Below are 12,890 nucleotides of genomic sequence, written 5' to 3'. Positions count from 1 at the left end.
TTTTCTCAACTATACTTGATCTCAAGTTTAATTCAAATATGACCTTATTCATGTGATCTGTGTCATTTATCTTCATTTGCCCTTCTATCCTCAGTGTCTGCCTGGTATGGAGTAGGTACTTGCTAATGTTGAGTAGCTGAGTAAAGGAAAGCTTCCCAGTTCTCCTTGTGAATACAAACTTCAAACAGCAGAGGCTTCTGTTTCACTTGTCTTTGTGTTATTTTTTTTTCTTTTTTGAGGTCATTTTATTGATTTTTCAATTGCATTAGGTGGAGTGACATTGGTTAATAAAATTATATAGGTTTCAGGTGTACAACTTATAATGCGTCACCTGTACACTGTCTTGTGTGTTCATTACCCCAGGTCAAGCTTCCTCCCATCGCCACTTATCACTCTCTTTACCCTCTTCTACTCCCCCACTCTCTCCCTTCTCTTCCCCTCTGGTAATTACCGTACTATGGTCTCTGTCTATGAGGGTTTCTTTTTTTTTTTTTTGCTTAATCCCTTCATCTTTTTCATGATTGCACTTGTATGTGGGATCTACTGAAGAAGAGAAACAAAAACTTTTAGGTAGCAAAGAAATTTAGTTTTAAAGAGGCTTGCAAGGCTATCAAATCTCTAAAAGTAGTGGGTAGGTGTTTAAAGGTGGAATGGGGAGTAAAAACAAAAACACAAGATTAACAGGGTGCTTACTGAGCTTACACTTAGTATATGGTGGAAAAAATCATTTTATCACATTTTCTATTTTTTTAAGGGTTGTGGAATATGTGTGGACATTGGCATCATAAAAGGAAGGAGAAATTGTTTTAGTTAAGAGTCAGTAGCCAACAGGAAAAACTTGAGGACTGACTTATTTGAGGTTGGAGCTAGAAGCAGTTAGGGTACCCTGGTTTTGGGTTTGTTTTTGTTGTTTTTTTTTTTGTAGTAGATTACAGTATGGAATTTCCTCAAAAAACTAAAGACTGAAGTGCCTTTTGATCCAGCCATCCCACTGCTGGGATTATACCCTAGGAATCCTAAATCACCAGTTTAGAAGAATCTATTTATCACCAGTCTTTGTGCTCTTACATCAGTGCTCAGCGTGAGCAGCATTTCACATATTTGTTGAATGGATGAATTCTCAGTCAGAGGCAATCTTATAAACTCTAGTTATATTCCTCTGCATTTGTCATGTTATACATTATATCATAGTTATAGCTCTATGTGTTTTACCATCTTTACTATACAATAAGCTTCTTGAAGCTGATATATGTTTATTGTTTCCCCTCCCCCAACCTAGTGTCTATCACAAGACCAGAGACATTAGGTAATTTATAAAGACCACAATATTAAATGAATGAATGACTAAAATATAATCATGTAAATATTTAAAATCAGAGTAATATAGGGACTTTATTTTAATTTTAGAAATTTTATTTACTAAAGCCATATTGTTTTAGAAAAAAGTAAAATTTCTAGGAAGGAAATGGTCTGAGAATCTTTTTACAGGATCTTGCATATAAATTATTACCACTACTTACACTTAACATTACTTTAAGAGTTTACTAAGTTTAATGTTCTTTATCTACTCCCATTTAATTTGCACAGTAATGCTATCTTGTGGACTCTAGTGTTTGCTCTCATTTTACAGATGGGAAAATGAACTTTAAGAGGTTAAATACCTTATCTGATATCATAAAACTATGCATAAGATAATGCCAGATTTTAAAGCAGTTCTATATGATTCCAAAACATAAGCTCTTAAACAGTGTTCATTACCAACTTCATATCATTCCGTATACACTTGAGAAGAAATATTTATTTATTGAAAAAATATTAATTGGTCCCTAATCCATGTTCACTTCTATTAATCAGTGAGATAAAGTACAGATTAAACAGACTGAGATCCTGACTTAATAGAGCTAACCCTTCTTTCGGTAGGAGAGGCAGAAACTAAAAGAACATACACACTTACAATATGTTAAATGGAGAAAAGAAACTAGGTTAGGATATTAGGGATTGGTTTTATCAAAGGCTGGTGGTTTCTATTTTGCTTAGAGAAAAACCTCTCTAAAAAGTCTTGAATTAAGTGAAGGTGCAGAACTTACAGATAGCAGGGGGCAGAGTGTTATAAGAAGATGGTCCAGCAAGGCTTATATATAACCTGCATGGCATGTTCAAAAACAGTAAATAATAAGACCATTGTTGCTTCAGTGGAATGAATATGAGGAGTCTGGTAAGAGATTAACTTAAAGACGTAGTACGATAGAAATGTAAGAACTTCTTAGTCCCTGTTAAATAATCTCTTAATGTGAGCTTTAGAGCCAAGATGTAACAGAATCTGATTTCTACATTAATGGGATCAGTCAAGCTGTTATGTTGAGTATAGGTGGTACCAGCCAGCATGTAAGCGGGGAGCAAGCAGTGAGGAGGCTGCCAACATTATCCATAACCCATTTTTTGATTAGATCAGAGCAGTGGTTGAACAAGACAGAGGGCAGTAGTTGAATTCTGTAGGTATTTTTAAGGAAATCACAACATGGCTTCTTATGGTTTGGAAGTTGAGTGTGAAGAAAATAGAGGAGTCAATGACAATTATAAATTATTTGCCTTGGGTACCTCGAATAAAGTAACTGCCATTTATAGAGAAAAGTCTAGAAGGAACAAGACTGTTGCTGGTAATCAGTAGTTCAGTTGTGGATAAGTTAAAGTTAAGATGCTTATAAACATCTAGTTACACCGATTATATATGAAATGTGATTTACCTTTAGGCCTGAAAAGTATAAATTAAAACGTTTGAAGTATGAGTATGCTAGAATTTTGCATCTTCCATTTCACAAAAAGCAATAATTGCTATGCATCAATGGTAAACCATGATGGAAATAAATAACTTTAAAACTGAAGTAGAAACAGAAGTTAGCTCATTAATTTGATACCACTTTTTCTTTGTTGGGGCATATACAGAGGTTTAATAAATACACATAAAATAATTATTAGGGATTTATAAGTGACCTTCCTGATAAAATCTAAATCATTTGCAAGAATATAAATCTATGGGAACAGATTCACTGTCTCATAGATTGACTATTAGTAAATAAAATTTGTGTTTTAAAAGGACTCATGGACATGGACAACAGCGTGGTGATTGCAGGGAGAAAGGGTATAAGGGGACTAACGGGTAATGATAAAAAATACAATAAAAATTAAAAAATAAAGTTATTTTCATTATTAATAAAACAAAACTGTCAGATTTGATAATTCTTAGATTCGCCACCTCCTCTGAAAAGTATATAACTTCTGACTTTATAATTATTATCTACTTACACTAATGTCAGAACAATTCTAATCCTAACAAATCCTAAAATTCTAACAATTTTAAGATGAGAAATAAATATCAAATGGAAAATTTTACATTAATGTAAATAATACGAAACAAAAGAAGAATATGTAAAGTTTAGAATTTCTACCTGTAGAAACATTTGGTGTTTTTATGCTCTTGTTCCAATATAAGTTTTTTATTTTATAATTTTTCTCTAAATTAAAAATTATATAATTTTACAAATGACTTTTATTAAAGGGTTAATTAACAAATAATGACCACATTGGAACGAAAATATCTGCGTACCCTTCTAAAAGCTCCATCCCTTGTTCCAACCTTATAAGCATTACCTATTTCTATTATAAAATAAGCACACAGTCCCATTAGGTGGTTGACCATTAACCATGAATAATTGAATCATGTTATTTGAGTTATCCCATATTTCCTTGGGGGTAAAATAAAAGTCATTTTAAACAGCTACAAGTGTTAGTATAGTAAATGTTATATAACTTAAATAAAATGACACAGTAAAATAAGATCATAGATCCACAAGTATAAACACAAGCTTATTTTTAATTATTTATAAACCTTATAAAATGTTTCAAAGAGAAACCCAGTGACAATTATTTTCCAATGAATTATGATGCTTCTAAATCAAATGTTCCATTATATTCTTAAGTGATGTGATATGTTTGTTGGTGAGTTAATGGTTTCAAAAAAGCAGGTGGTATCAAAGCAAATAAAATAATAAGCCCAAATTTAGCTGCAATTTTTGTGATATGGTTCAGTGTTCCTGAAAATTTAATGTGTCTCTTAGGATATTTCTAAAGCTCAGAACCTGTTTCAATAGATCGGATCCGGCATTGAAATTTGGCGTTTCTAACAAGTTCCCAAATGATAACTATGCTGTTGTCGGGGACTATACTTTAAAGAGCAAGGACCACATTAACATTTCCTAGTTTGTTTCTCCAAACTCTGAGATCTTATGGAAAAGTATTAAATTAGCAAAAGGGGCTCACTTTCTCCTGTCTTGGATTTGTGATAAACACTGGTACTAAAAATCATGTACTAGAAAAACAAACTCATTTTTTTACTGTGGTAGAAAAAAACCAAATATGAAATCTACCTCTTAAATGTTTAAGTGTTCAGTACAGTACTTCTTATAAGCACAATGTTGTATAATCATCTCTAGAACTTTTCCATACAGCATAACTGAAACTCTGGAATCATTGAGCAGCATCTCTTCTTTTCTTCCTCGCCCCAGTCACTTGCAGCCACCTTTTTACTTTCTGCTTCTATGGCTTTGACTATTCTAAGTACCTCATCTAAGTAGACTCCAAGGCCACTCACTATAGTACACATCAAGACACTCAGAGCATATATATGTAATGATAAAATGTAAGAATATATTATTTATTAAAAGAAGCTGAATTTCTACAAGATCTGCCATCATCGTTGAATAGGTTGGTATGCCATAGTTATGATTACCAAGCTTGTATTAATATGAAAGAGTAAATATTTGTAAGATTACAAATTAAACTTTCAATTAAAATAAATATTTTGAAATTATAGACATCATAATATGGAGGAAATAAAAACAGCTTTTATAGTCAAATGAAGATAAACTTGATTTACAATTTTGCTTCTTATACAAGTTGCTCTGATAAGCTAAAATAACATTAAATCACTGTAAATTTCACTTTTCTCTCTTTGAAATAAATGTCTTTGGTAATATCATTTTTATAGAAGTTTAATACAATTAAAATAACTTAATGCCTTATAAAGAAGAGAGAATAAATCAATGAATCGCAGCTCTTTATGATTATCAATAATGAATGTAAATTCCACAAATAATGTGTTTCTATTACTACTTAGACTCTGCCTGGACTGGATCTTCAGTAAATAATATACAGTAATCTAAAAGCTCTAGTCCATGATTAAAATCATGTTTTGACATGCTTTATGAGCTCTCTTTATATAGATTTTTGATAATATGCTTTCAGAATTATTGGCAGATCTACTCTTTGTCTGTACTTCAAGCTGGATAATGGAAAATGATTTGTACTGTTTTATTGAATTTAAAAGGGCTAGAGTAAGCCACGTTAATTATTACTATGTCATTCTTTCAGGCCAGCAGAAACTGAGACAAAACATAAGCCAAAAGAAATATAATTAGCATTAAAATGACTCAGGCATGAAATATAATCGAATGGGTTCTGAAGTGTCTTATTCTTGTCAACAAAAAATATTATGCTTGTTTTCAAGCATTAACTTTCATTGCTTCCCCCCATTTTCTGAAATATGAGAGGTGTTTTAAGTCCCTATCATATTTCTCAAATAACATTTTCGTTACTGACATTACACTCTGCTCTGTCATAAATAATTAATATGACTTAAAACTAGACGATGCTAGCTATAACATCTTACAGGATGAACGCCAGGTACCCATATCCCTAAAAACTAATCTTTTTTCCAACTGTATATTATTAAATACCAATAAGTTTTATGATCAGTGTACTCTCTTTAGAATATAAATTTTTTCTTCTAAGCTCAGTAAATTTGAGTTGAATTTAAATAACAAGTTTACTCAAAGAGAGATACTTTTACATGGGAATTTTATCTAAATTTTGCTTAGTAGACCCTGAGTGAGCAGTAGCAGTATTTACCACTGACCCATTAGAAGAGAGTGTAAAAAATTAGAGGATAGGCAGAAAAAATTCTAGAAAAAGAGAGAAGATATTCCTCACTCAGATAATTATCTGAGTTAAGGAATTTTGTTAACTCAGATAATTATTGTTAAGTAGAATTATATTTTGTTCTACTTAATTTTGTTAAATAGAATTATAGGGAAAGTGCCACAGATGTAAAGGACTTGGGGTAGAATAGATAATGATATACATAGATTAGGGTTTCCCTTTGATGGATAAGCATCTGCTCTTGAGGTCTGAGCTCAGAGGCAAATGAAGGAAAGCTAATCCTGGGTATCCTCTGGAATTCAGTTCTTCCCATTCTTACATTATAACAATTCCCTCAATGAATTTCTGTAAGCGAGAGAAGAAATCAGGCAGAGTCAGAGGGATTCCTGGAATCATGGGCTAATTCCAGAAAATGTGGTCCTCCTTCTAGTTTGACCAGGGCTAATGTTTTCAAGGAAGCACAATACCCTTTTGGCTCTATTAGCTGCACATTTACTGAAATGTTCCCATAGTGCTTGATTAAAAGCTGCTGCCAGAGACCCATGTGTCCCCATTATCTGCCCACTCAGCTTCATCCCTGGGTCCTTTTGAATTCCTATGATGAGGCAAATGAACGGGTGACGTCTGATACAGCAGGACATTCCAGGATACTCCAGTATTATGGCTGGTGTGACTTCTGCCACATTAGGCACCTGTGCCAAAGCATTTATTTAATATTTTGGGTATTCCCCTTGGGGAATATATGCTATTTAAGGGCTTTTGGAAAAAAGGAGCCTCAACATTAACAAAAGGCAGAAATGGGATCTGAAATGTAAGAATGTGACCAAAGGGACCCAGAGCAGATTTCTTTTCTATTTAAGAGTTTGTGTGAAGTCCATTGAAATGGGTGTGACAATATCATTAAAATAATGTAGGAAGAATTTCTCTGTTCCTGCACTTAGGTTGCAGTTTTACTGAGGAGAAAATAACATTTATAATATTGTTTACCCCGTGCTGCCAGAGCCATTTACAAATACAGTATGATTATTTTCTCTCTTTAAAAAGATAATATATTGTACTTCCAGTCAGTTTTAAAATCAGTATTCCCCAACTCATCTCCAGCCACTTCCTGATTTACAAAGAAAAAATCCAGAACTCTTCAAAAAAATCAAATATATGGCTATATTTGAACTTGATGGGCTCTCTCATGACAGGATCCCTTGGCACAAGCTGCCTGCTCTTCCTGGAATATCTGTCACCTTTTATTACACCAGTGACACTTTTAGTTTTCAAAGTTCAGATCAAATGACATCTCCAATGCATATTCTCTGAGTATGCATTATTTCACCTAACATAGGCATCTACAAACATACGCCATATGAGTTATTTTAGATGAACTTTTTAATAAATTTTATAAACTTTTAAAAGGAGGAGAGTAACATGTCTGCCTTTGTAATATACTTGTCACATTCCATGAAAAGAGTATTGCTCCTAAAATATTTTAAAAGGAGATAATTATCTGAGTGAGGAATGAAACTGATCTACCTTTTTTTTTTTAAGTATCTACAATTATGTATTATGATTTCTACTGAAACAATTTTTTCACTCCAAAATGACCCTCATTTTACCAAAGATAGCCAAAATATATCAATGTATAAGACTACTTGAAATAAATTTGGCCCCTTATTTGCAAAAGTAGGATAAGTAATTTACCATATAGTTTTCTTTTAAATCTGCTTTGCTGGAATCTCTTAAGGAATGTCCAGGTTAGGTATTGCAGGCAAATGTTGATGGCAACTATGTTTGGTTCCCCCTGAGAGGCTAATTAGAGTTTAACCTGATCTACCTTATTATTCCAAAGAGTTTTAAATACCTTTAGAATGAAAAATCGTTTTTCCTAGTTATTTCCTATTTATATGTAATTGTCTTACTTTCTGTATCTCTATTTATATGTTAAGATCATGTACATCCTATACAAGTACTTACATTAGGAACAAGTACTAACATTATGACTTGAATTAATCACTTCTCAAGTACAATACAGATGCCCTTCTGGAAAATGTCATTAGGTTAATTATAATGCATTTTGCGATTACATAGGCCTTGTTTTCTCTTCATCCTATATAAAAAAAGAAAAAGAAAACTAATAGATGTATAAGATAGTAATTTCTCTGTCATAAGATCTCCCTTTATTAATCTCAATAGCTTAAATAATACTTAAAATTTATGTAGTATACTTTCATTAAAGAGTAAAATGACATGTTTTAAGATATAGCGAGGTTAATGTGGAGTGATGAAACTAACAACTGTGTTTTTTCCTCATTTAACAAGGATTTTTTATCTTGTGTTTTTCATCCTATATGACAGTTATATACAAAGTACCATAATGTTATTGGAGATAAAATATGATTTATTCTTTTAGCCAACTTACTTGTAGCAAACAAGTTAATCTACAAAGTTGATTAAGTTTATAAAATAAGAATACACAAAAATTCTAGAGGTAGGCACTATTACAAGTGCCTGGAATAATAACCATTTTACTTGGATGCTCTCAACAACCCTATGAGTCAGGTATCATTTATGTCTTAATTTTACTGATGAGAAAACTAAGGCACAGAGATAATAATTGATTTGTCCAAGATCTATAATAGTGATTGTTGGCATGGGGTTCAGAGCTAAGCAGTGTGGCTCCAGAGTGTGTCCAGCTAGTCTCTGGGCTGTACTGCTGTATCAGACACAGAGGAGGGCCCCTTCCATCAGAAATGAAGGTTGCAGGAAAAGTTACCATTTAAAAAATGAAACACTTTGGGTTGATAGAGATTATAACTTGTGTGGCAGAGAGGAAAAAGGGAAGCAACCATAAGATCAAGACATACAAGAACATAGAAATAAAGTTAGAAAAATACAACACATATTCAAGGGATCATAAAGAAGACAAACTGTATCAGAGTTTTTATAGAAAGCTTTGAAAAAGATGAATATGTTCACAGTCCTTTAATGAATATTATTTGATACAATATATCATTACCTACATTAAAATGTTTATTCTTCAGCTCATTTTCTATATAAATTGCTTTTGATATTGACAATTGACTATATCAACATGTTATTATCCTTGTGAGACTTTCACCTCACTGACCCCACTGTTTTATTAAGATACCACAGTGTCAGGAATGTACTTGCTACTCAAAGATAACAAAAAAAAAAATGAATGGATATATTTGGAATGGACACTAATAAAAACATCCAGGTAAACTTTCCCTGCATAAAAATATCAAGTGAAAAAGCAGCAGCTCATCCATTGTTTTCTTTTCAGGTAAACCAGTGATGATAGTGACAGAGTATATGGAAAATGGCTCTTTAGATACATTTTTAAAGGTAAGATTTGAGACAAATTTAATTATTCAAAGTGTTAGTTATATATTGATCATGATATTGAAGTTCACATTGAGCCTCTTTAAAGCTAAATTTTACAATAGATAGAAATATCTGGAGTCAGAATAATTATACTCCAAATAATTAACTTTAGTTTGAAAATTTTTCTTTTGAGAAAACTTATACAAACTTGAAATATATGCACTACAATTTTATTTAACTATATGTTAATTTGCCTGAAAATATAAACAAGGAAGGAATGAAGGAAGAAGAAAGAAAGAAAGAAAGAAAGAAAGGAAGAAAAGGAAGAAAGGGAAGTGGGAAGGAAGGAAGGGAGGAAAGGACAAAGAAGGGAGGAAGGAAAGAAAAGAAAGAAAAGAAAAAAGCTTATCTGTAATAGTGTCCACAATTTTAAAAAAGAAAAGAATCTTCTATAAAAGCTTAACTTTTTCAAGGAATATATAATTAGGCAGAGCAAGGGGGAAAAATGTCTGAAAGGACCACACTGATTATCTACATTAAGGGGTTAAGTAGGCTTGTAACCCATCCGAGGTCATCCTCTGCGTTCACCGGTGCCATCACAGGCGGTACAGACAGTAGTAACCCTATACTGTCGGGTCTTGTCAGTCTCAGAGAGAGATGTTTTTTAAATGTGTAAGTCTCCAAATTTTTAATGATGGCGACTCATTTTATATAGTTGGTGAGTTTGTGCTAGACTGTAACATATTCGCAAGCCTGATTGAACCTGTAGGCTGGCAGTTTTTCTATCTTCAATAACAATTAATGCTATTGATAAAGAAAGATGATGGATAATGGCATTAATGCTGATCATAAGAGGGTCCCGTGCATTGAGTATGACAATGGCCCCCAAGGCCCTGTTGCCAAATTTCTTATACGTATCTTTCAGTTCTCTAGCATCTTAATTGCATCTTCCTTTTCTTTTCTTTCTTTCTTTTTTTTTTCTTTTCCCCAAAATAATCATCAGGTGAGCCTTATTCTGTGTGTCTGCAGTAAGTTCAGAGCCCTTGACAAACACAGCAAGATTCCAAGAAAGGCTGATATTGTCCTGGTCATTGAGCAGTCATTCCCCTCCTGCCTGCTGCTGAAGAATCTCCCTTTCTCTCCTCTGGCCATGTCTTCTTTACAATAGTATGCCTATCTAGCTAGCTTCTTTTAAAGCGCCGTGAACATGTGCAGTGTTAACCCTCAGCGAGCACCAGGTTGCAGCGATGAGAATACTCCTCTCGTGGCTGGAAAAAAAGGAGTTACAATTAGATGAGATTTTTGACAAAGGCTTTCAAAGCCTTTCTCTGCTCTGATGAAGCAAAGAACTGATAAACATTACCAAGTTAATTATCTGTTTCTCGACTTTCTCTGTTCTCCCTCCGATAGAATTTGTACATGAATTTGATTATTTGGGGTTGAAGGCAGAGCCTTTCCTATTTCCCCCCAGTGCTTTGTGTTTGCTGGGCTAATATTTCCACATGATCTTTACAGAAGAACGATGGGCAGTTCACTGTGATTCAGATCGTCGGCATGCTGAGGGGCATTGCCGCGGGAATGAAACACCTTTCCGACATGGGCTATGTGCACAGAGACCTCGCTGCTAGAAACATCTTAATCAACAGTAACCTTGTGTGCAAGGTGTCTGATTTTGGACTTTCCAGGGTCCTGGAGGATGATCCTGAGGCTGCTTATACCACAAGGGTAAGATCTAACAGAAAGCATTTCTGAAGCACTAGACTAGAGGTATTTAATTTTTAAATATTTTAAAGGAAATAACAAAAAGGGCATTTCTCCAACATAAGAAAAAAAGAAAAAGAGAGGGAATATGCGGTTAAAAAAATCCAGATGATGTTCCTTGTTAGATATCAAAAAATTAAAATATTAAACTCAGATAAGCAAAGTATTCACCTTATGAGTCTCAAAAAATTATTCTTCCTAAAGATACTGAAAATAAAAAAAAAGTTTTAAGTTAGAATGGATACAACAATGTAAAAATTATATAAAGTTTTAAATGTAAAAAAGTGAGAGAATCTCTTATAGTAAAAGCAATAAATATATGTACTATATATGAATATATACACAGTATATATGAAACTATACATGTATAGCATTATTGGTTAGCAAAAACTCTCTGAACTATAATATATTTTCTTGTCAGACAAATACAGAAATATCTAAATCTCCCTTTTAAGGGCTCACATGGTATGGTATAAAAGAGCTATTCTTTTTTAAAAAAAACTTCAGACTTACTGAAGGTATATATAATTTCTTTTCTTACATGCCATATAAACTGTTAATCCCATAACTCTGGGAAATTGGTCACTAACTAATGTTGTAATTAGCATTAACCATCGCCTTCTTCCAGCAATGTAATTGGTTTCTGAATTGAAAATTCTTTCTGTGGAAAACTGTATTAGTACAGTGGAATTTTTTGGACAATCTATACATTACACTTCAGTTTGAATCCCTTATCATAAACTATATTTGTTTAATTCTAGATCTTTTCAGTATCATCGAGTTCAAGGTTTAAACTCCCTGGGAAGACAAGAATTTCCCATTTTATCTTTTTCACTACACAATTTGGTTAACCTTGGTTTCCATTCAAAAGAACACTTTTGTTTTCTCTTATTTTTATGTTAGATGTGTTATACAGTTTTTAATTTAATTCAGCTTTTTAAAAATTACTTTTAGTCATAGTCTAACAATAAATATGTTAACACATTATAAGGCTTTCTTTTACATTGTTGCTTTGTGACTCTGATTTTTAGGGGCTGTACTGTGCTGAAGATCAAGAGCAAGTTACCTAAGCAAACAAAGCCTTTTAATGGTCAGCTTAATAAATCAATTAATTAATTGAGATATCAATTCCTCTTCTTCCAGACTTAATTATTGTCCTCATTAGTTGCATTAAATAAAACTTCATTTAAAAATTCTCCTGGAATTAGTGTTATACTCAATAAATGTGGCTTAAACAAGGTTGAGATTATAGGAAAATCCATTCCCAGTGTGATTATGTAAGGCCTTAGTTAAATGCATAAAGTAGATTGTCAACGCTTGTGCTGATGTGTCATGCTAGCAGAGAGGAAGGGCGAGGGAAAGCAGAGATCCTGAGGCCATCAAGAATTATTTCTATGAAATGGGTTATGGTGACAGTTTGTGAAAAATGCATATACTGAGAGCCAAGAAGATAAGGGAACTTCAGATAATACTGATGTCAATTATGATAGTCAGAGGTTTAAGAGAAAAATTCAAGGCTGAAGTTTAAAGTAATTCGCAAGCTATAATTTTAAGAGGTATAATAATAATTTATTAAACAATAACACAAAACAAATAGCCAGACCTAATTATATGATCTTACTTTTGAATATTTAATTAATTAACAAAAGTGTATTTTGGGAAAATCCTCTTAAAGGGTGTTACCATATTTCTACAGAGAAAATAGTTCAAACTTAGTTTGAATATTTCAATTAACTTCAACTCAGAGAGCAATCTCAAGCATTGCAAAACATTGTTATTTTCTTATATGTCTTGAAACT

General features: G+C 32.8%; 1 protein-coding gene across 2 annotated transcripts in view; it reads left to right on the top strand.

Moving 5' to 3' along the window:
• EPHA5 (EPH receptor A5) overlaps positions 1-12,890 on the top strand; it is a 329,941-nt gene that overhangs the window by 293,656 nt on the left and 23,395 nt on the right. For both annotated transcript variants that reach the window (XM_054566806.1, XM_054566807.1), the window contains exons 13-14: positions 9,290-9,351; positions 10,846-11,055. In XM_054566806.1, coding sequence (XP_054422781.1) covers positions 9,290-9,351; positions 10,846-11,055 — 272 coding nt within the window. The remainder of the gene's footprint in view (positions 1-9,289; positions 9,352-10,845; positions 11,056-12,890) is intronic.

Source organism: Pteronotus mesoamericanus, unplaced genomic scaffold (genome assembly GCF_021234165.1).
Source record: "Pteronotus mesoamericanus isolate MK-2021 breed Mesoamerican mustached bat unplaced genomic scaffold, CSHL_Meso_final contig_180, whole genome shotgun sequence".
Classification (NCBI taxonomy): Eukaryota; Metazoa; Chordata; class Mammalia; order Chiroptera; family Mormoopidae; genus Pteronotus; species Pteronotus mesoamericanus.
The sequence above is the reverse complement of the archived record's forward strand: the minus strand, read 5'-3'. Positions and strand labels throughout refer to the sequence as shown.